The sequence below is a fragment of the Caenorhabditis remanei genome, chromosome I, assembly GCF_010183535.1.
Source record: "Caenorhabditis remanei strain PX506 chromosome I, whole genome shotgun sequence".
NCBI classification, from domain to species: Eukaryota; Metazoa; Nematoda; class Chromadorea; order Rhabditida; family Rhabditidae; genus Caenorhabditis; species Caenorhabditis remanei.
Genome location: NC_071328.1, coordinates 14827136 through 14850413, shown reverse-complemented (window position 1 = coordinate 14850413; position 23278 = coordinate 14827136). Strand labels below are relative to the sequence as shown.

The 23278-nt window shown below is 38.8% G+C and overlaps 4 protein-coding genes across 4 annotated transcripts in view; 1 reads left to right on the top strand and 3 right to left on the bottom strand.

The window, feature by feature from the left end:
• Window positions 1-2776, top strand: part of GCK72_003222 (uncharacterized protein) — a gene marked incomplete at both ends in the record, with an annotated part of 53024 nt that extends 50248 nt beyond the window's left edge. Inside the window, 2 exons of the mRNA XM_053723895.1 lie at window positions 777-1318; window positions 2722-2776. Coding sequence (XP_053592540.1) covers window positions 777-1318; window positions 2722-2776 — 597 coding nt within the window. The remainder of the gene's footprint in view (window positions 1-776; window positions 1319-2721) is intronic.
• Window positions 788-1975, bottom strand: GCK72_003223 (uncharacterized protein; the record flags this gene model as incomplete). The annotated part of the gene is made up of 2 exons (XM_053723896.1): window positions 788-1332; window positions 1942-1975. 2 exons carry the CDS (start codon window positions 1973-1975, stop codon window positions 788-790), a joined length of 579 nt encoding a protein of 192 aa, XP_053592541.1.
• Window positions 2777-4075: 1299 nt separating the features above from the next.
• GCK72_003221 (uncharacterized protein) lies at window positions 4076-10495 on the bottom strand (the record flags this gene model as incomplete). Its single annotated transcript, XM_053723894.1, has 5 exons — window positions 4076-4225; window positions 6990-7430; window positions 8968-9287; window positions 9558-9661; window positions 10338-10495. 5 exons carry the CDS (start codon window positions 10493-10495, stop codon window positions 4076-4078), a joined length of 1173 nt encoding a protein of 390 aa, XP_053592539.1.
• A 4567-nt stretch (window positions 10496-15062) lies between these two features.
• Window positions 15063-23228, bottom strand: GCK72_003220 (uncharacterized protein; the record flags this gene model as incomplete). The annotated part of the gene is made up of 7 exons (XM_053723893.1): window positions 15063-15692; window positions 16753-16885; window positions 17811-18097; window positions 19104-19892; window positions 20873-21237; window positions 22677-22944; window positions 23145-23228. The coding sequence occupies 7 exons, from the start codon at window positions 23226-23228 to the stop codon at window positions 15063-15065; spliced, it is 2556 nt and encodes an 851-aa protein (XP_053592538.1).
• Window positions 23229-23278: the final 50 nt, after the last annotated feature.

The window sequence follows — 23278 nt, the reverse complement described above, 5'->3', positions numbered from 1 at the left end:
ATCCGAGGGATTCAGAGAAATTTACGGATTACTGTAGCTTACTGTAGTACACGGGGTTTAGGAGAATTAATCTCTAGAAAATACGCTCTACTCTATCGATTTTATAAAAGTTACGATTTCGTGTAGATTTACGCCGTAAATCGACACTATCACCGATTTTTGGAATTTTTCGGCAAAAAACTCTGAAAATGATAAATTTCGAACAAAATCCGATTTTATGTGGATTTACGCCGTAAATCGACACAAGAATCTATGGTTTTCTTCAATTTTCATTCCGAATCAGTTTTTAGTGTAGATTTACGTCGTAAATCGACACCAATTTTGATTTTTCGCTAAGCTGTAATCAGAGCTATCTTTCACAGAAACTTTCCGAATTTCCGTGTGGATTTACGGCGTAAATCGCGATATTTTGAGTAAAAAATCTATTTGAAGTCGATTTACACCGTAACCCAACCTTAGAATAGCTGTAAATCGCCGTGTTAAGATAGCGCCAACGGCGCGCCAGGGCGATACAGTACTCCATTCCCTACAGTACTCCAAAGAGAAATAATTAGTCAAAGCTATCTCAGATGGCGAACATTCGATGTTAGTGTGAGTTTACGCCGTAAAATTACACTAGAACCGATGGTTTTCTTTGATTTACACTCTGAACCAGTTTTTAGTGTAGATTTACGGCGTAAATCGACACTAATTTCGATTTTCTGGCGCTATATCACGATAGCGTTCTCGGCGCGCCAGCGCGCTACAGTAGCCCAATGAATAAATCCATTTTGCAGTTCGGTGACACTCATATCAAACGAATGGTTCGAATCCTCCGATCGACAGTAATGGTTCGTGTCGGTGGTGGATGGGAGTCGTTGGACGAATTCCTCCATAAACATGATCCATGTCGTGCAAAAGGACGTCTCAACATCAATATGTTCCCAGAATCACGTCCGACACACGCACTCGACTCAATGAGAGCATTCACAAAGAATCGACACGCAAAGGAGATTCCGACGACTGGAACACCCGGACCAATTATGAAAATACGAGAGAAAACTGATCGAAGTGTTCCGATGAGTGGAGGACTCGGTGGAACTGCTGGGTATACTGTAACCACTACTCCAGACCACCGCCCGTCTCGAATCCCGAGGGCACCGTCTGATATGTCGGCTGGAAAATTGAGTCGAGTGGGAAGTACGTCCAACTCGAAGGGATCTCTATTCGATTCGCCGTCACGGCCAGATTCGAGAGCGTCGTCTGAGGCTGGAGACAAGCAGCTGCAGACGCAGACACAGACGAGAATACCATCGTTGAGAGGAAGAAAGGGGCAGAGGTATGGTTTTTGGGCTTAAAATTTCAAAGATTTTATTAGATTTGGGCACAAAATCCACCATTTTTGAGCTGAAAATAGGTAGTCTTAAAATCGCTGTTTTTGACACCAAAACAGTCAAAAATAGCTGAAAATTGGGATTTTTAATGGAAAAAACTACTCAGAAACGATTTTTCTGGGGAAAATTTGTCCATTTTTAGCCATTTTGAGGCATTTTTCGAAGTTTTGGACATCCAGACACACTGACAGACTTTTCGGCTGGAAAACATTGCAAAAAACGCTTAAATTGACATCCGAATAGATTTTTGAGCTGAAAATAGTCTTAAAATCGATGTTTTACCACCAAAAGAGTCCGAAATTGATGGAAATGACATCCGGACACACTAACCGACAGATAGGTCTAATTTTGGATGGCAAGTTGGCTGAAAATTGATAAAAATCGTCTGGAAATTGCAAAAAAAAAACGCTGAAATCGACTCAGAAACACCACCGACAGCGCCCTCTACGTTACCAGTTTTTTTTGTATTTTGAGAGAATTTGTGACTTTTGGAACTCATTTTGATAAGATTTGTTCACAAATTTCTTGAAAATGACTGAAAATGGACATCCGGTTTTTTTTTTCTGACCTGTCAGATACCAGTTTGTTGATTTTTGAGTCATTTTGATGAGAACAATGGCTCAAATCAGCTCAAAATTAGTCTGAATTGACCGAAAAGACATCCGGACAGACCGACAGACAGATATACCTAATTTTGAGCGTTTTGAAGAGTAAAATCGGCTTCGAATCGTTATTTTTTTTCGATGATTTTTCTGGTTTTTCGGTGGAAAAAGTATGAGAAATTTGGGTTTTTGAGCTGAAAATAACCTCAAGAACCCAATTTTCTTGAATTTTTCACTGAAAAGCTCAATTTTCTGGTTTTTTTTTTGCAGTAGATTTACGAGAGATATTATATTATATTTTATTTGAAACGAAGGAACAAGTCACTGACACGTTACATTCAGAAGAGGAGTTAAGTGAGATTCAAATTAGACCGGGTCACAGAATTAGATGGTATGGGTATTGAGGGTAAGATATTTAGTAAGATTTAGTTTGGCAATATTAGATTTAAAACACCGGGAAGAAATTTTAACGGGGAAAACATGTTCAGGAAGTTCATTCCAGCAATTTAATGCACGATTACCAATGAATTAAAAAAAAAGTTTTTCGGGTGGATTTACGTTTTCTTGATTACTATTGTATAATTCCTATTTTTATTAAGAGAAGAGAGATAAACCCCCCAATTTTCGCTATTTTCCAGCTTTGCATAGATTTACGAGGGTTCTTGTCGATTTACGAGAATTCGAAGTGATTTTTGAAGGGAAAATTCACATCAACAAAAAATCGATCAATTTCCAATATTTTTCAGATACACTCCACAACAGCACGCTCCCGGATGCTCGTCTCAATCAAAAAATAATTAACTTCTCTTTAATTTTATTTAATTTTACTTTTTTCTTTTAATTTTACCCCAGTTTATGTGTATTTTCTCAAAAGAATATTCGGTTTGATCTACAGTTGCGCGCCCCCATCCCGTCATCTTGGGTTACTGTAGTTTATAATCGTTTTTTCGCTGAGAAAATCACAATTTATTCAATTGATTTTCAATCAATACCGGTATATTCTATTAATTTCTCTTTTGTGAATATCCGCACCTCTTGATAAATCCCAGTTATCTCTCTAAGTGCACTTAAAATTATTCTTTATTAAGTAATTATGTCCTGTTTCCCCTTTTTTAATGTTAAGTGGTCTTTCTCCATGTTTTTTTGTGTTTAACATGAAATAATTTATTTAATTGTAATTGTTCAGTGTAGATTTCTACTCAGAAAATGAGATTTTTCAGGGGAAATTTGGAAGATGACTGGCGTGCCGTTGACGCGTTTTTGTTTTTCATTTGAAAAACCTCCGAAATCAAAATGCAATCGCGCTCTACTGAGAAATAACTTTTCTATAAATTGTCAATGGAGCACGATGTTTTTCGACTTATTTATAAATTTATTATAGAATTTGGAATTAAATACAGTAATGAAAAAAGCAAAAAAAAAAGCGAAAAAATGGCAATTCGGAGGGAAATGACTGGAATTATAATTACTGAGAGAAGGAAAACAAATAGTTGGGGTTCAATATTATGGGAGATCAAAATAATAGAAAGTTTGATCTACACTTGGAAAACGAACATTTTGAGAAAAGATGCAGGTCTACAATTATTGAAATCTGTATAAAAAGAAAAATCGCCGAAAATCAGCAAAAATAACGAAATATGGCCGGGGGACTAATATTTTTAAAATTTGGATTTCTAGGCCACCAACTTTTTTTTTCGATATTTTACTCATTTCATAGCTCTTTTCAGGCTGAATTCGAATATTTCAGTCTCCTGGCCTAATTTTGAGCATTTTAGGCCAGTTTTTACAGGATGGCATTATGAAAATTATCCAAATTATGAAAAACTAGTCCCCCGGTCAAAACTGGTCTAAAATCCCAAAATTAGGCCAGGAGACTGAAAAATTCGAATTCATCGTGAAAAGAGCTTTAAAATGAGTATAAAATCGAAAAATAAGTTGGTGGCCTAGATATCCAAATTTTGAAAAAGTTAGTCCCCCGTCCAAATTTCGTTGTTTTTGCTGTTTTTCGGCGATTTTTCACGATTTTACTTTTTATACCGATTTCAATAATTGTCTCTTAAATTATTTCGTTTTGCGAGTGTAGATCAAAAAATGCAGAAATTAAGCATCAATTTGAGAGATTGACTCCTGTAATTCCTCCATTGACATGTGGTCCTCCGCCGGCGTTTCCTGTTTTCCTTTCAGCGATGAACACACTTTTTTGTGAATTGGCCAGTCGAATTTCTGACATTCTTGCGAGCAGTAGGCGAGCTGGAATTAACGGGGATTATAGGGAGTATTTTAGACTAAAAATGCTTTAAAATTACACGAAAATTGTTGAAAACCGTTTGATTTTGATGAATTTAAGCTCAAAAAATGCGAAATTACTAACTTTTTCAAAATTTGGATTTCTAGGCCACCAACTTATTTTTCGATATTATACTCATTTCAAAGCTCTTTTCACGCTGAATTTGAAATTTTCAGTCTCCTGACCTAATTTTGGGATTTTAGGCCAGTTTTGACAGGATGGCCTAGAAATCCAAATTATGAAAAACTAGTCCCCCGGTCAGAACTCGCCTAAAATCCAAAAATTAGTCCAGGAGACTGAAAAATTCGAGTTCAGCGTGAAAAGAGCTTTAAAATGAGTATAATCTCAAAAAATAAGTTGGTGGCCTAGAAATCCAAATTTTGAAAAAGTTAGTCCCCCGTCCAAATTTCGTTGTTTTTGCTGTTTTTCGGCGATTTTTCACTATTTTTCGCTTTTTCAAAAAGTTTTGCGCATTTTCGGCATTTAACAATTTGTAGTGTTTACGGTAGTCTTACCAGCTTACTTCCCACCAAATTTCCTCCAGATTTTCAGCTTAATTCCCTTCCCATCAACCATTTTCGCGCCGCAGGCACCCCAGACAGTAATAGATAAGCGTTCTAGCGTCGCAGACATGTCTGCGCCAAAGGCGCGCCAGATCCTGAATTCGAAGTTTGCGGTTTGAAATTGTCTTTGCGGATGTCCGAGCGTCCGGATGTCCATTTTCAGACATTTTCAAGAATTTTGAGCTCAAATCACATCAAAACGAGTTCCAAAAGTCAAAAAATCGTGAAAAACAGTTTTTTTCCGATTTTCAGTCAATTTTCCGATTTTTAGTAGAAAAACCACTCAAAAACGAGTTTTTCAGACAAAATTGGTCCATTTTCGCGCCGAAGGCGCCCCAGACGATTCTAGCGCCGCAGGCACCCCAGACAGTAATAGATAAGCATTCTAGCGTCGCAGACATGTCTGCGCCAAAGGCGCGCCAGATCATGGATTCTAGCGCCGCAGGCACACCAGGACACCCAAATTTCGAATCTTCCTTACTTTACACTTGGGACACCTCTTCTTGGCGCCGGGATGTCCACAAACAGAACAAAACTGGAATTGAATGATTTTTAACGTAAAAAAAATGGAATTTTCCGGTTATTTTGATGTAAAAATCACAGTTTGACGTTAAAAATGAAATGAGAAACTTTAAAGGCGCATATCTCAAAAGTGGGCGGAGCTATCAGAAAACCATAAACTAGAAAAATGTAGCCCTGGTTTTGATCTACACGAATATATACATTTTCGAAAGATCGACCTATTTTGGAGTTCATGACGGGCTCTCGAAATTGCAAGATTTTTGCAAAAATCAATTCCCTTCCCATCAACCATTTTCGCGCCGACGGCGCCCCAGCCGATTTTAGCGCCGCAGGCACGTTGTACTGTCATAATATCAGAAAAATAAGTTGGTGGCCTGGAAATCCAAATTTTAAAAAAGTTAGTCCCCCGGTCAAATTTCGTTGGTTTTCCTGTCTTTTGGCGATTTTTTTTAACTATTTTTCGTCATGACAACCACATGTTTTACCGACTTCGCGCCGAAGGCGCCCCAGCCGATTTTAGCGCCGATGGCACACCAGACAGTAATAGATAATCATTCTATTTTTTAATGGAAAATCGACTGAAATCGCTGAATTTTGGCCAAAAATGAGTTTTTTAAGTCAAAAATGGACCATTTTAGGCCATTTTAAGCCAAAATTTGGACATCCGGACACACAGACATACAGACAGAAAAATTGGCTGAAATCCGTTATTTTCAGTCCTAAATGAGTTTTTCTTAATTTCCAGACAATTTTCGATAGATTTTCCAGCTTTTTCAGCTCAAAAAGTATGAAAAAATTGATTTTTGAGATGAAATTGAGCCATTTTCAGACATTTTCAAGAATTTTGAGCTCAAATCACATCAAAACGAGTTCCAAAAGTCGAAAAAAATCGTGAAAAACACGGTTTTTTGCGATTTTCAGCCAATTTTCCGGTTTTTTAGTAGGAAAACCACTCAAAAACGAGTTTTTCAGTCAGAATTGGTCCATTTTCGCGCCGAAGGCGCCCTAGACGATTCTAGCGCCGCAGGCACCCCAGACAGTAATAGATAAGCATATCGCGACCAGGAATTACTCGCGATTACTGATCACCAGAACACGATTACGTCACCGTCATCTCCCACAAAGGAACAAGCCGTGTTTCCCTTTCTATGGCGAATACCTGTGCTTAATTGATCGACAATCTACTACAATGCCTCTTACCCAACCTACCGAAGCCCTTAACGACCGGCAAAACTGGAATACTGGATAAGCGGAACACTATATAAGAACACCTGCCGCCTCCTCTATACCCTCTTCTGGAGAAGGAGAATCACCATCTCCTCCGTCAATCACCTTCACCTGCTGCCCATCGTCTGCTGCCCCCGTCTACCGTCCCATCTACCGTACCCCCATCTATATTCCCCACTATCTTTACCTGTAACCCCGTTAGCTGTATCTGACTTATATTACTTATATTTTGCATCCGAATAAATATATACCACTGAACCGTCTAGCCATACCGATTACTATAATCCACCCGGATTGTAGTCTCTTTAAAGCATTCTAGCGTCGCAGACATGTCTGCGCCAAAGGCGCGCCAGATCATGGATTCTAGCGCCGCAGGCACCCCAGGACACCCAAATTTCGGCCAAATCTTCCTTACTTTACACTTGGGACACCTCTTCTTGGCACCCGGATGTCCACAAACAGAACAAAACTGGCATACAGCCGCAATGCGTTGTCCAAAAAGTGACTGAACAATATACTCGTAGGCAGTGGGTCTCTGTCCGCACGGCGTTTTTCTCAACGCCTTTTCGAGTGTTTCATGTAATAACGAGTGTTTATACGGGAACGAAGCGACGGCATTTCTCAATAAAACATCCAACGCTTTTCGGATTTCATCGCCTTCTTGCCACGTGGAAATGATTCTGGCATACTGTAGTGACGACTCTTCTGGAGACTTCTCATCATCTGAATTCGATTCGACAAATTTTGAAGTTTCTCGCATGAAGAAGAGTATCAACCACAGTTTCAGTGACATTATCTCATTGCTCTCTTTGCAACGGAGTTGTCGTTCGAATACACGATCGATTACGTACAGAATCTGAAAATGGATGAGTTTGGTACGGAAAATTGGCTGAAAATAGGCAGAAAATCGTAAAAAACGCAAAAAAAAAACGCACTTTTTATAGATTTTCCCACTAATAAATAACGCTAAAAAGTGATTTTGGCTGGAAATTGGCTGAAAATTGCAAAAAACGCTCAAAATTCGGTATTTCTGTCTGTCTGTCTGTCCGGATGTCTTTTCAATCAATTCAGACAATTTTGAGTTGAATTGAGCCAAAATCTTATCAAAATGACTCAAAAATCAACAAAATAACATCTGGAAGTTCAAAAAAACCGAAATTTTCAGTCTGAAATTGCCATTCCGGGTGTCCAAGTGTCCGGATGTCCATTTCCAGTCAATTTTATAGAAATTGAGCCCAAATCTTATCAAAATTAGTTTTTTTTTTCACCATTTTCAGCAAATTTTCAAGCCAAAATTAGTTCTGTCTGTGTGTCGGTCTGTCCGGATGTCATTTCCATCAATTTTGGACCGTTTCGGTGTCAAAAACACCGATTTTAAGACAATTTCCAGCTTAAAAATCTATTCGGATGTCAATTTAAGCGTTTTTTGCAATGTTTTCCAGCCAAAAAGTCTGTCGGTGTGTCTGGATGTCCAAAACTTCGGCAATACGCCTCAAAATGGCTAAAAATGGTTCGATTTTTCTGGGAAAATCGTTTCTGAGTAGCTTCTCCATTAAAAATGAAAATTTCCATCAATTCTGGACTGTTTTGGTGTCAAAAACAATAGTTTTGAGACTATTTTCAGCCTAAAAACTATAAAACAGGGTTTTTGCGATTTTCAGACAATTATAGTCAATTTTCCACCCAAAATTAGATCTATCTGTGTATCGGTGTGTCCGGATGTCATTTCCATCAATTTTTGACTCTTTTCGTGTCAAAAACACCGATTTTAAGACTATTTTCAGCTAAAAAATCTATTCGGATGTCAATTTAAGCGTTTTTCAGATGATTTTTCGGATTTCAAGCCTAATTTCAGCTTCAAAATTAAATCTGTCTGTCTGTCGGCGTGTCCGGATGTCTTGGGACTGTTTAAGTATCAAAAACATCGATTTAAAGACGATTTTCAGCCTTTTCAGCCAAAATCACCCATAAACGCGCCAAAATTTCGAAAAATGCCTCAAAATGCCTCAAAATGGCTAAAAATGTACCAATTTTCCCAAAAAAATCGTTTCTGAGTAGCTTCTCCATTAAAAATGCCGATTTCCAGCTATTTTTGACTGTTTTGGTGTCAAAAACAATAGTTTTGAGACTATTTTCAGCCTAAAAACTATAAAACAGGGTTTTTTTGCGATTTTCAGACGATTTTTATCAATTTTCAGCAAAAATTAGTTCTGTCTGTCGGTTGGTGTGTCCGGATGTCATTTCCATCAATTTTGGACCGTTTTTGTGGTAAAAACATCGATTTTGCAACTATTTCCAGCTAAAAAATCTATCCGGATGTCAATTTAGGCATTTTTTCGCGATTTTCAGAGATTTTCAAGCCTAATTTCAGCCTCAAAATCTAAAGTGTTTACCTTCTTCTTATACTTGATGGAATCTGGATATTTACTGAATCGAAAGATGATTTTCACAGGATGAACTTCATGAGATCCACAAAGAGAATGAATGAATTCAAGAAGTTCATCTGGATACACCTCGTCTCCAACGTATTCTCCATTCACTTTCGGTCGAAGGAACTCTTCAATCAAATCAATCGATATATGATTGTTGATAATGGCAACACATTCGTGGTGTCCAACGAATGCAGACAACTCGGATGCCGTTTTTCCGATTCCATTCACACAGTACATACGGGCCCCAGAGTCCATCAACAACCGGCACACTTCTTGATTTCCTGGAAATGGCAAAAAGAAGATCGGGAAAACGAGATTAGAGAAGCGCGTCAAAAGCGCGCCAGACCGTCAAACGCGTCAAAGGCACGCCTGACAGACTAAAACGTCGAAAAACGCTTCAGCGTCAAAGGCGCGCCAGATAGCCATAATTGGCAGAAATCAAAGAAAAACGCGCCGGAAGCGCGCCAGAATGGAAATACCTATTAAAAATGGAGATTAATGTACTGGAAACGCGTCAAAAGCGCGCCAGATAGCTATAGCATACCGCCTACCTGATAATCCAGCAAACATCAAAGGTGTGTAGAGAGTGTCCTCTGTCTTATCATTTACATCACATCCCAATTCGATCGCTCGCTCGCAAATCGCCACGTTTCCTCTGCAAAAGAATTGATCTAGACAATTCTCTACTAAAAAATTCGATTTGTTTTCGTTTGTCTGTCTGTCCCCCTGCCTTTCCGGATGTCCCCCTCTCTGTCCAAACAAATTGGAATAAGTCTGTCTGTGTGTCACCACGAGGAGTGTCCGGATGTCCCCTCTGAAAATAGGGAGTCTGTCTGAGTGTCCGGATGTCCGCATTTTGGCTTAAAATGGCCTAAAATGGGCCAATTTTAGCCGATTTTCCACTAAAAAAATGCAAAAAATCCAATTTTTCAGCTCCAAAATGCATTTTTTCAGTGTTTGTACCCATAAGTAGCGGAATCGTAGCCGAAAATTTCGGTTTTGATAAAATTTCGGCTCCATTTCAGCTCAAAAATCAATTTTCTGATACTTTTTGTCTGGAAACCCTGGAAAATCGAGGTGAAATCTATCCAAAACTGTCTGAAATTAAAGAAAAACTCATTTTGGGCTGAAAATAACGAATTTCAGCCAATTTTTTCTGTCTGTATGTCTGTCTGTGTCCGGATGTCCACATTTTGGCTAAAAATTGTTCAAAATTGCCTAAAATGGCTCAATTTTGACTGAAAAAGCTCATTTTTTAGCCAAAATTCCGCGATTTTCACTTAAAAAATCCAATTTTCAGCTCAAAAACGCTGAAAATTAGTCGTTTCTACCTATAAGCAGCCGATCCGAGTACACTCATTCCAGTGGCGTCTCTCTCCGCCGCCTGCTCTCTCGTCTTCAATAGATCCAGTGCTTTTTCCGTTTCATTCTTGTCGATCGCATCGAAAAGTGGCGATTTTTGGATGGTCGGAGTGGGGGGCGTGGCCATCGTGGCTGAAAAATTTAGAATTTGGAAAAAAAGATGTTGAAAAATAAGAGATTTTGGGTAAAAAGATCGGGAAAACGAAATCAGAAGCGCGTGGAAGGCACGCCAGACCGTCAAAACGCATCAAAACGCGTCAAAGGCGCGCCTGACAGACTAAAACGTCGAAAAATAGATCGTGAGAGCGTCAAAGGCACGCCAGATAGTCAAAATTGACAGAAATCGAAAGAAAACGCGTCTGAGGCGCGCCAGAACGTCAAAACCCGTCGAAATGGAGGTTTGAGCTTTAGAAACGCGTCAAAGGCACGCCAGACAGACTGAGATGTCGGAAAATAATCATAAATACGCGTCAAAGGCACGCCAGATAGTCAAAATTTGCAGAAATTAAACTAAAACGCGCCGGTGGCGCCCCAGGATGTCACAACCCATAAAAATAGAGACTTAAGTACTGGAAACACGTCAAAGGCGCGCCAGACAGTCTAAAACGTCGAAAAAAGATCGTGAGAGCGTCAAAGGTGCGCCAGAAAGCTATAACTGTAAGAAATCGAAGAAAAACGCCAGAATGTCAAAACACATCAAAATGGAGATTTCAGCTCTGAAAACGCGTCAAAGGCGCGCCAGATAATCTTAATTGGCAGAAATCGAAGAAAAACGCGCCGGAGGCGCGCCAGAATGTCGAAACACATGAAAAATTGAGATTTGAGTACTGGAAACACCGAATTCACCCGAAATTTTCTGAACATTTTTCAAAAAAAGGTGGAAGTGGAAAAAAAAGCGTGGTACATCCGGACAGACAGACAGACCTAATTTTGAGCGTTTTGAAAAAAAATCGAAACGTTATTTCAAGAAAAACTATGAGAAAATTGAGTTTTTGAACTGAAAATAGTCTGAAAAAACCGAAAAATTCAAAAGTCTCATTTTTTTCACTGAAAACCTCAAAATAACGATTCGAAACCAATAATTCTTTTCAAAAACGCTCAAAATTAGGTCTGTCTGTCTGTCCGGAAGTCGTTTCCATAAATTTTCGACTGTTTTCGTGTCAAAAACACCGATTTTAAGACAATTTTCATGTGAAAATCGGAGGGAAAATGCCCAAATAAGGAAATTCGAAAACTTTTGACGGAAAAATTCGAACAAAAAGGAATAAAAAGAAAACTGAATGAAAACATGTGCTTTTCGGAGGCGAAAATCTTTAATTTGTATAAAAATTGTAAATATTTCAAGTATTTCAGAAACTTTTAGAAATATATTAGCACGACACGCTTCTTACATCAGCGCGCTCTACCGAAACCGCAGAAAATTGTGTGCGAAGTCTAGAGACTCAGACAGAAAAAGAGACATTTCGGTGGAGCGCAGTTGTAAGAACCGTGCCGAACTAATAGAGCTAACTATGATCACGTGAAGAAAGCGAACACCCAGAGGGCGAAAATGCTCTCGTATGACACACGTCTTCTCGAGACTACTTTTGCCCCGTGTGACCACCAGATGATCCATATATGCTCCTCCAGAGACACACGAACGGGAGTGGGGGATTGCGTGTGTGTGCGACAGCTGTTGGGGTATTAAGGATTTCATATGGAATGAGGCGGGGGGAAATGAAAATATTCATCTCTCGATAGATAGATATATTGGAAGAGGAAGGATGCGGAGGGAGTTTCCATAGCAACCGGATACATATTCCATCATTTGGAATACATATATTATATTCCAAATGATGGAATATTCTGGAGAGCTTTCTATGGGATTCCGTATTCTGAGGTCTCGGGTCTCTATAATTAATCTTCTGAATAGAAAGAGAGCATCGAAAAATAGTGAAAAATGGCCGAAAAACAGCAAAACTAACGAAATTTGGACGAGGGACTAACTTTTTCAAAATTTGGATTTCTAGGCCACCCACTTATTTTTTTTGATATTATACTCATTTCAAAGCTCTTTTCTAGCAGAATTCGACTTTTTCAGTCTCCTGGCTTAATTTTGTGATTTTAGGCCAGTTTTGACAGGGGACTAACTTTTGCAAAGATTGTATTTCTAGGCCAACTTCCTGTTTTGAATGAAGAACAGTTGGAAAACTTTTTTGGAAGCAAAAAACTGAAAAAACCCTTCGAAAACCAACAAAAACAACGAAATTTGGACGAGGGACTAACTTTTTCAAAATTTGGATTTCTAGGCCACCCACTTATTAAAAAAAAACTTATTTAAAAGCTGTTTTCACGCTGAATTCGAATTTTTCAGTCTCCCGGCCTAATTTTGTGATTTCAGGCCAATTTGACAGGGGGAGTTTTCCGGAAATTTGGATTTCTAGGCCACCCACTTATTTTTTTTTGTTGATATTATGACAGTACAAGGTTCCTGCGGCGCTAGAATCCATGATCTGGCGCGCCTTTGGCGCAGACATGTCTGCGACGCTAGAATGCTTATCTATAACTGTCTGGGGTGCCTGCGGCGCGAATATGGTTTGTGGGAAGGGATTTGATTGTTTTGAGCTGAAAATCTGGAGGAAAATTGGTGGAAATAAGATGGGAAAACTACCACAAATTGTTGGAGGCCGAAACTGCTCAAAACTTTTTGAAAAGCAAAAAATTGCCGAAAAAACAGCAAAAACAACGAAATTTGACCGGGGGACTAGTTTTTTTCAAAATTCGGATTTCTAGGCCACCAACTTATTTTTCTGATATTATACTCGTTTCAAAGCTCTTTTCACACTGAATTCGAAATTTTCAGTCTTCTGGCCTAATTTTGGGATTTCAGCCAGTTTTGACAGGATGGCCTAGAAATCCAACTTATGAAAAACTAGTCCCCCCGTCAAAGCTACCCTAAAATCCCCAAAATTAGGTCAGGAGACTGAAAAATTCGAAATTCAACGTGAAAAAAACTTTGAAATGAGTATAATATCAAAAAATAAGTTGGTGGCCTAGAAATCCAAATTTTGAAAAAGTTAGTCCCCCGGCCAAATTTCGTTGTTTTTGCTGAATTTCGGCGATTCTTCACTACCAGTCGGTTAACGCAGCCTACCGGCTGCTCAACCTCCTTTTCTACACCGCCCGTGTTGAAAATTTGAAGAAATGAATTCATTTGAAGAATGAAAATGTTCTATAATTATCTCCCCCGTGAACTCCTATTTCCCTATTTTGGAAACGAAAACCACTGAAAGGCTTGAAAATCACGTTTTTTCACCTAGTGACCTAGTCGAGACCTATTCTAACTAAAAAAAAATAGACGGGCATCATTAAGAGAAAATTTCTGATCTTTTGGTCCAACTTTGAAGAAAATCGGTTCAGTAGGAAGGGCGGTAGGATCGGCGACACACACACAAACATACAGCCGTTTGCGTTTGTTAATAGTAAAGATTTTTCGATAAGACTGCAAGAAAAAGAGTAAAATGAGCAAAATGAGACGATAATTCGCTCAAATTTCTCTCATGTCACTGACCTAATTAGGATACAAAATTGAGGGTAATTAAGTGTAAAAATATCGAATGACGGTAATAAACGTATATCAATATCAAATATGAGAAAAAGGAGAATTCGAGAGAAACATTTTTGGATGAAATAGAAAATTAACAAATCAAAAAAGTTGGAACAACAACAGTAACAAAATAATTTGAAAGGAAAAACAATTTTTAAAAAGGATTAAAATAATTTTAAAAAACAACAAAAAATGAGCTGAAAATTGGAAATTCAAGAGAAAAAAAGTGAAAAATAGGCAGAAATTGAATATTTTTTTAGTGAAAATGACAGAAAATTGATGAAAATAATTAGAACGTTTTTTTTTTTTCAATTTTTTCAAAAATGGAAAATTTTGTGATTTTCAGATTGTTTATATATCATTTTCAGCCAAATGTGCCATGAAATCCTCATTTTTACACTCAAAAACAGGTCTTTTTTGGTTCAAAGCCCTCAATTTCAGTCAAGTTTGACATAACATCCTCATTTTCAGCCGATTTCCAGCTATTTTTTCACCCGAAAGAACTTTTAGCTCAAATTTCGACTAAAAATGAAGATTTTATGTCAAAATTGGCAATTTTGACATAAAATACTCATCTTTACTCGATTTTCAGCCAATTTCTCACTTAGAAACACGTTTTTCAGCTCATTTTCACTCATTTTTCCCTCTAAAACCCCATTTTTTTTCTAAAAACCAAACAAAATATAACAAAAATTGAAGAATTTCAGCCAATTTTCATCTATTTCTTAGTCTTCTTCTTCTCCACATCAGAAATTGAAGGTTTTCAGCCCAAAAAACTTGTTTTTGAGTGAAAAAATGGCTAAAAATCGTCTAAAAACGAGTATTTTAAGTCAAAATTGTCTGAAATTCGCTGAAATTGACTGAAAATGTGGATTTTATGATAAACTCCCCATTTCCAGTCGATTTCAGGTAATTTTTTCACTCAAAAACAAGATTTTTACTCTAAAAGTCATTTTCAATCAAAAATCATTAATTTTCAGCCAATTTCAGTCAATTTTAACAAAAAAAAAGCCAATTTCAGCTCATTTTCACTCATTTTTCTCTTTAAAACCCCCAATTTCTCTCTAAAAACCAAACAAAATATAACAAAAAATTGAATAAAATCGGTCTATTTCTTAGTCTTCTTCTTCTCCACATCATTCGTCCTCTTTTCCTTATTCCATTCTCCTTGTTGTTGCATCAAACCGCCCATCACTCTCTTCGTAGCGGCAATTCTCGCTCGATCCTTCGTTTTCACACTGGAAATCTGTTTTCTCGCCAGGAATGCCGTGTCTTTTCTCAATTCTTTAATGGCGCCTCGCTTCTCGTTCCTCAAATTCTTCGTCAACCGTTTCTTATCGTCTTTCGGTCCCTTATGCGGCCTCTCCGGGTCGAAATCCCATTCAAATCTCGGTTCCAACATTTTTAGCATCGATTTTTCAGTCTTAACCAATGACAGATGAGTCAAACGACTTTTCGCGCCGATTTCAGCCGACATTGATGCAATTAATGTCTCCAACTCTTCCAGAACTTCTTTCGGAAGGAATACGGTATTGATTGATTTCAGAGATTTTAGAAATGGATGGAATACTATGTTATATGTCTCATTTTGGTTGGAATACATCACTCGAAGGTGTTGAATCAGTGAAATCACTGCACGGAGTACTGTAATCTTCATGGAGGCGGAGTCTGCCGATTCAGAAGCAGAAGACGTCGAGAAGAGAGCGCTGAGAGAGATTGGAGAGAGTGTGCCGGTGAACTGAAAACAAAAATTTACAGAAATTGCAAAAATTTGCTGAAAAGTTAGTGTTTCTGGACAGAAAACGGCAGAAAACGCGCCAAAGGCACGCCCAACATCAATTTTTGATGAAAATTGGAGTCCGGCGCGCCTTCAGCGCGTTTTCTCAATGAAAAAGGGAAATTGGGAAAGTCTGGCGTGCCTTTGACGCGGTTTTCTCACTGAAAATCGATTTCTGATCGATTTGCCGAAAAATCTTTTTTCCTGGACATCTAAAATTCCTTAAAATCGGTATAGATCGGTCAGAGATCCGGTTTTTTATTGAAAAACGCGTCAAAGGCACGCCAGACATCAATTTTTGATGAAAATTGGGGTCCGGCGCGCCCTTTGCGCGTTTAAGAGACAGGAAATCGTATTTCTAGGCATCCGGACAACAAGATACACAGGTGGACATTATATTTCCAACGAAAATTGAAGATTTCGGACATCCGGACATCCGGACACACTTACAGACGCAAAATTTCAGATATTTCAAAAAAATTGAGGTCTAGAAGTGTGTCCGGATGTCCGGATGTCCAAAATCTTCAATTTTTTCGATGAAAATTTATGATTTCTGAGTGAAAACTCAAGAAATTTGAGAGATTTTTTCCATCGGTGTGTCTGCTTGTCCAGATGTCCAGAAATATAATTTTTGGCAAAAATTGGATTTTTCAGTGTGAAACTGTGGCTTTTGAGTGAAAAACCTATCAATTTGTGACGATTTCAGAGAGAAAATGTCAGTTTCAGTGAGTTTTGGGGAGAAAATATCAAGTTTTTAACAAAAACATGTGTGTCTGGATGTCCGGATGTCCAGATATAAAAATATTCGATATTTCGAGGTCTATAAGTGTGTCCGAATGACCGGATGTCCGAAATCTTCAGTTTTGGGTGGAAATTGATGTCCGTCTGTGTGTCCCGATGTCCAGGAATGCGATTTTTCGGCAAAAATTATAGTTTTCAACCGAAAACTGCGATTTTTGAATAAAAAATTGATAAATTTGTGATAATTTTAAGCAGAAAATGTAGAAGATCGCCTCCGTACCTTCTCCGTAACACACAACATTTCCGAGTGTGGTTTCGAAATCGGGAATCCATTTGTTGAGAACTTTTCCGGTTTCTCAGTTACAGCCAATAGGATGGCACTTCTGGCGAATGCGACGAGTTCCGGGACGTATCTGCAAATGAAAATTGAGAATTTCAATTAAAAAATTACAGAAAAAAAACTTTCCAGTAAAAATGGAAAGTTTTCTGAAAAAATCCGAAGCTGGCGCACTTTCGACACGTTTTATCGTTAAAATCACGAACATTTGAGCGGCTGGTGCGTCTTTGGCGCATCTTTCGACCAAAAAATTCGAAAAATATGAAGCTGGGGCACCGTCGGCGCATTTTTAGAAACAATAAATTTTTTTAAAATGAGTCTGGCGCACCTTCGACGCATTTTCAAACCAAAAATTCAGGGAAGCTGGCGCACCTTTAACGCGTCTGAAAATCTGTAGATCGCGTTTTTGTACCCAAATCTACGGTTTTCAGCTTTTTTCCGAAATTTTTCACAAAAACTTAAATATGAGCATCTGGGTCGTCTTTGGCGCATTTTTTGAACCAAAAACTTGAAACAAGGAGTCTGGCGCTTCTTAGACGCGTTTTAACTTCAAGACCGCGAAAATTTGAGTGTCTGGGGCGTTTTTGGCGCGTTTTCATGGTAAAAATTCAGAAAATTTGAGTGTCTGGGGCGTCTTTAGCGCATTTTTCAACCAGAACTTGAAACTCAGAAGGGTGGCGCGTCTTTGACGCGTTTCTAGCATCATGATCGTGAAAATCTGATGGCTGGCGCACTTTCAGCGCATTTTGAGCCAGAAATTGAAAATCCGAAGGCTGGGGTTCCTCACGCGCGTTTTATCTTCAAGATCACGATAATTTGAGCATCTGGGTCATCTTTGGTGCGTTTTTTGAACCAAAATCACAAAACTCCAAAGCTGGCGTGCTTTTGACGCGTTTTTGGACCCAAATCTTCGATTTTCCGAAATTTTTCACAAAAATTCCACAATCTTTCGATTTTCAGCAATTTTCAGCTCATTTTTTTCCCATTTTCAGCGATCCTACCTCTTCGAATCGGAAACGTATTCCACAATAGCATTTGCCAACTGAATTTGTTTCGCCAAAACCGTTAAATTCGAAATTTTCGCGGCGCAAAGAGCTTCAGTGGCCAAAAAGAATGCGGGAACGACGACAGGATGCCATTGATCAGCGACTGGAAAGAGACCGGAAACCAGGCGAATCGCAGAGATCAAACCGAATGAAACTGGAGATTTCGTCTGTTTCTCTTGACGTGCTTTCCAGTGTTGACGGATGAGAGCACGCACGCAACGGACACCGTATTGAATGTCGAACTGCAAAATTTTGGTGATTTTTAATGGAAAAAAGACTGAAAATTGACTGAAATGGACTTAAAAATGAGTATTTTACGTCAAAATTGACTGAAATCCGATGAAAATGAGAATTTTATCAAATAGTCTCAATTTTCCGCCAATTTCAGTTAATTTTGACATAAAATACTCATTTTCAGTCAAAATTTAAGCTGAAAATCGGCTGAAATAGTCAAAAAATGAGTATTTTACGTCAAAATTGAGTAAAATTGAGGATTTTGAGTCAAAAAAACTCGTTTTTGAGAGAAAGAATGGCTTAAAATCGACTAAAAATGAGCATTTTAAGTCGAAATTGACTGAAATTTACTGGCAATGAGGAATTTATCAAAAATTCACATTTTCAATCAATTTTGACCTAAAATCCTCGTTTTTAGTCAAAATTTGAGCTAAAAAACTAGTTTTTGAGTGAAAAAAATGGCTGAAAATTGGCTGAAATCGACTTAAAAACGAGGATTTTATGTCAAAATTGACTGAAATTGGCCGAAAATGAGGATTTCATCAAATAGTCTCAATTTTCCGCCAATTTCAGCCAATTTTGACATAAAATACTCACTTTCAGTCCAATTTAAGCTGAAAAAGTGACTGAAATCGACTAAAAAAGAGTATTTTATGCCAAAATTGACTGAAATTGAGGATTTTGAGTTTAGAAAAAAACGTGTTTTTCGAACAGAAAATCTCAATTTTCACTAGAAAAACTTCGAATTCCAGTCTATTTCAATCAAAAAATCAAATTTTTGAGTCAATTTTCAGCATGAAAAGATGAAATTACGCTTTTTCAGCATATTTCAGCCGAAAAAAACTCATTTTTGGGCTAAAAAATCCCTCTAAATCCTCATTTTTTAGCTTAAAACACCTCAAAATCATCGATTTTTGATCAAAAATACCTCAAAATCCTCAATTTTTGGTAAAAAATCTCACTTTTTCGGTATATTTCAACTAAAAAAACTCATTTTCGGACCAAAAAACGCACTTTCATCAGCCCAAACATAGTTTTCTGTGCCAAATTCATTTCCCAAATCGTCTTCTCTCCAATTTCCTCCTCTTTCGCCATATCATCAAACCATCGGAGACACATTAGAAACAACTTATTCAGCCGTTTCTTATTTCCCTCTTTAAGACTCGGATGATGACATTTCACAAGTCTTTCGAGCACTAAATCCATCGATTTCGAGTATTTTTCAAGGAGAACGCAGAATTTCGAATAGTTTTTCGGCATTTCGAAGGTAAATGGCACTGTTTCATCCAAAATTTCAGCTTTTTTCAGCGATTTTTCACTTTTTTTGGTCTTTTTGGCCTTCTTTTTGACGCCTTCTTCATCATTTTCGCCTTCTGAATCCTCAGAATCCCCAGAATCCTCATCCAAATCCTCCTCCATCAAATCATCCAAATCTTCCTCTTCCTCTTCATCGTCAACGTCATCATCTGAATCCTCATCAGAATCTCCCGACGACGCCTTCAGAATCCTCGACTTCTCCACGTCATCCTCGTCAATCATCCCACCATCTCCATCAAATTTCACTTCAAATCTCGCATTTTTCGCCTTTAACTTCCTCAAATCCGCCTTTTCGCCCGCTTCAATGTCGACGTCGGCGTCTGCAGACACGTGGCTTCTCGAATTGAATGAAGCATTCGATTTCGAGATTCTCGCCGCTTCGAGACTCTCGAGACGCTCTTTTTCTTTTGCTGCCTCCTCCTCTTCAGTCAGTTTACGATCGGCTGGTGTCGCACGAGCGTCCGCTTCCATTCGGAGGGTGATAGCCTGAAAAATTACGCTTGAAATGGCTGAAAATCGAACATTTGGGTACAAAAACGCGTCGAAGGCACCCCACATTCGTCAATTTTTCAATATATTTTGATGCTAGAAACGCGTCAAAGGAGCACCAGTCTTCGAGTTTTCAGAGTTTTGACTCAAAAAACGAGCCAAAGACGCCCCAGACACTTAAATTGCGCGGTTTTCAAGATGAAACGCGTCTAAGGAACCCCAGATTTCGAATTTTCCATAATTGGTTCAAAAATGCGTCAAAGGAGCGCCAGCCTTCGGATTTTCAATTTGTGGTTCAAAAATGCGCCAAAGACATCCCAGCCACTCAAATTTTCGCGGTCTCTGCGCCAGATTCGGATTTTTGCAATCTGCAAGATAAAACGCGTCTAAGGAACGCCAGTCTTCGGATTTTGAAATTTTTGGTTCAAAATTTCAAAATTCGCTAAAAGCGCGCCAGCCTTAAAACCAAAACAGATAAAAACCGCGTCAAAGGAGCGCCAGCCATCAGATTTACAGAGTTTTGACTCTAAAAATGCGCCAAAGACGCCCCAGACACTCAAATTTTCGCGGCCTTGAAGATAAAACGCGTCAAAGGAGCGCCAGCCTTCGGATTTTCAGTAATTGGTTCAAAACGCGCCGAAGGTACGCCAGACACTCAGCTTTTCCGAGTTTTGGCTCTAAAAATGCGTCAAAGGAACGCCAGCCTACGGATTTTTAATTTCTTGTCAAAAACGCGCCGAAAGAGCGCCAGCCCTCGGATTTTCTGAGTTTTGACTTTAAAAACGCGTCAAAGGAACGCCAGCCTACGGATTTTTAATTTCTTGTCAAAAACGCGCCGAAAGAGCGCCAACCCTCGAATTTTTTGAGTTTTGACTTTAAAAACGCGTTAAAGACGCGCCAGCATTGGGATTTTCACTTTTTCTGGTATTTCTGGTTCAAAAATTCGCTAAAAACTTCAAATTTCCGCAATTCCCTACCAATTTATCGTAATCATCCTTCTCAATCGGTTGTCTTCCAGTCGGCCGAAACGACGCCTTCATTTTTCCCATCAGATTCGCATATTTCGCATCCAACGACTCGGTCATCAACTCCAACTCGTCTTTCTGTGTCTGTTTCTCGTGTCTCGCCAGCTTTGTCTTTGCAATTAAGTTGGAGATCATATCTTCTCGACTCATTTTCTCTTTTACAAACTCTTCGGCCGTCTTCTCTCCGCCACCGAAATGCGCGATACGAACCATTCGAGAGCCCAAATTTCCCGGCTCCTCGTCGTCGTCCGAGTCAGAAATCATCGATTTGTCGTATTTCTCAATGTCCGATAGCGATTTTCCTTTGTGAGTCAGGACTGGAATGGAAATAATGTGAAAAATGATAGTTTTAGCGCGTCAAAAGTGCGCCAGACTAGTTAATTTAGGCAATTTCGTTTAAAAAATGGCAAAATTGGATACAAAACGCTGATTTTACAGATGACCGGTCATTTTTAGTTACAATTTATGTAAATTAGGTTTTTTCTGTTGAAAAATCCAGAAAAAAAAACAGCTGAAAATCGAAGATTTGGGCCCAAAAAAGGGTCAAAGGTGCGCCAGATTCTGATTTTGGTCCGAAAACGCGTCGATTTCTATTTCAAAAATGCGCCAACGACGCCCCAGCCCTCAATTTTTCAGAGTTTTGACTCTAAAAACGCGCCAAAGACGCCCCAGACACTTAAATTTTCGCGGTTTCGAAGTTAAAACGCGTCTCAGGAACGCCAGCCTTCGGATTTTCACTTTCTGGTTAAAAAATGCGTCGAAGGAGCGCCAGACACATAAATTTATGCAATTTCGTTTAAAAAATGACATTTTTATTCCAAAAAATATGTTTAAACTACAATTTTTTAGCTAAAAATTATGAAAATTGGGTATTTTTTGTTGAAAAAATGCAAAAACTCCCTGAAAATTGCTGAAAATCGAACACTTGGGTACAAAAAAAACGCGCCAAAGACACGCCAATCTACAGATTTTCAGGAGCGTCAAAGGTGCCCCAGCTCTTGTAAACGCGTCAAAGGTCCGCCAGACGCTCAAACTTTCGCGTTCTTCAAGATAAAAAGCGGCTGAGGAACGCCAGCCATCAGATTTTCAGAATTTTGGCCCTAAAACGCGCCAAAGAAGCCCCAGACTCTCAATTTTTTGCGATTATGAAGATAGACCGCGTCAAAGGAACCCCAGCCTTCAGATTGTCAATTTCCATACTTGTCACGGGCCGGGCCGGGCCGGGCCGGGCCCGTTAAAAAAATCTTCCGGCCCGGCCCGGGCCGGCCCGTCAAAATATTGAAAAAAAAGCTTGCTGCGGGCCCTGCGGGCCGGCCCGGGCCCTGAAATTTTCAGAGGGCCCGGCCCGGCCCGGCCCGTGATTTGACAAGTATGTCAATTTCTAGTTCAAAAATGCGCCCAAGACGCCCCAGACATTCAAATTTTCAGAGTTTTGACCGAAAAACATGAATTTTGATGACTTTTGAGAGATAATTCTGCAAAATTCGACGTTTTTTAGAGCAAAAAATTCGATTTTTCAGCTAGTTTTCACCTTTTTTCAACAAAAATTGGTTGATTTTCAGTAAATTTCAACGATTTCCGAGGGAAAATTCAGTTTTTTCCACTGAAATAGCGCCAACTACCAAAATTCGACGATTTTAGAGCAAAAAAAACCTGATTTTCTCGATTTTTTAACCTAAAACCACTCCAAAATGAGATTTTCGCATGAAAAATGAGTTTTTTTCAATAGAAATCGCCTAAATTCACGACTTCTTACCCTCTTCCTCATCGCCATCGCCCATCTCATCAGCCAAATTGAATTTCGCCGATCTTTTATAATTTTTGACTCTTTCCTCCGTAAATCTCATCGCTCCCTTCTCCTCCTCCGTCTTATCGTCTCGTTCTCCCAATCGTTTATCAACAATCTTGCTGATTTTGTTCTTTCTGTCGTATTCGACACCCAACGTCTTCTCACGCTGCTCATGAGCACGTTTACGCGATGCAGTAGGTGCTCCCACCTGCGCGCCTTTCTTACGACCAAGAATCTGTAAAAATATTTGCAAAAATTTGAGATTTTAGGGAGAAAATTGGGAAATTTTGGAAAAAATCTGAAAAAAGCGAGTTTTTTTGTGGAAATTTCGAGTTTTTTGCATTGAAAAATCCGTTTTTCAACACTAAAATTCACTATTTTCAGTCTAAAACCGCCCAAATTTTCCAGAAAAAAATTATTTTCACCAAAACTCACATCATGCTTGGATTTGTTGAATTTCAGCTCGAACGGGTTGATTTTTTTCTGCTTTTGAGCATTTTTCTTCCCTCCGACACCCATGTTTGCGATTTTTCTGTAAAAATTTCACTTAAAACGTCTGAAAATCCTAT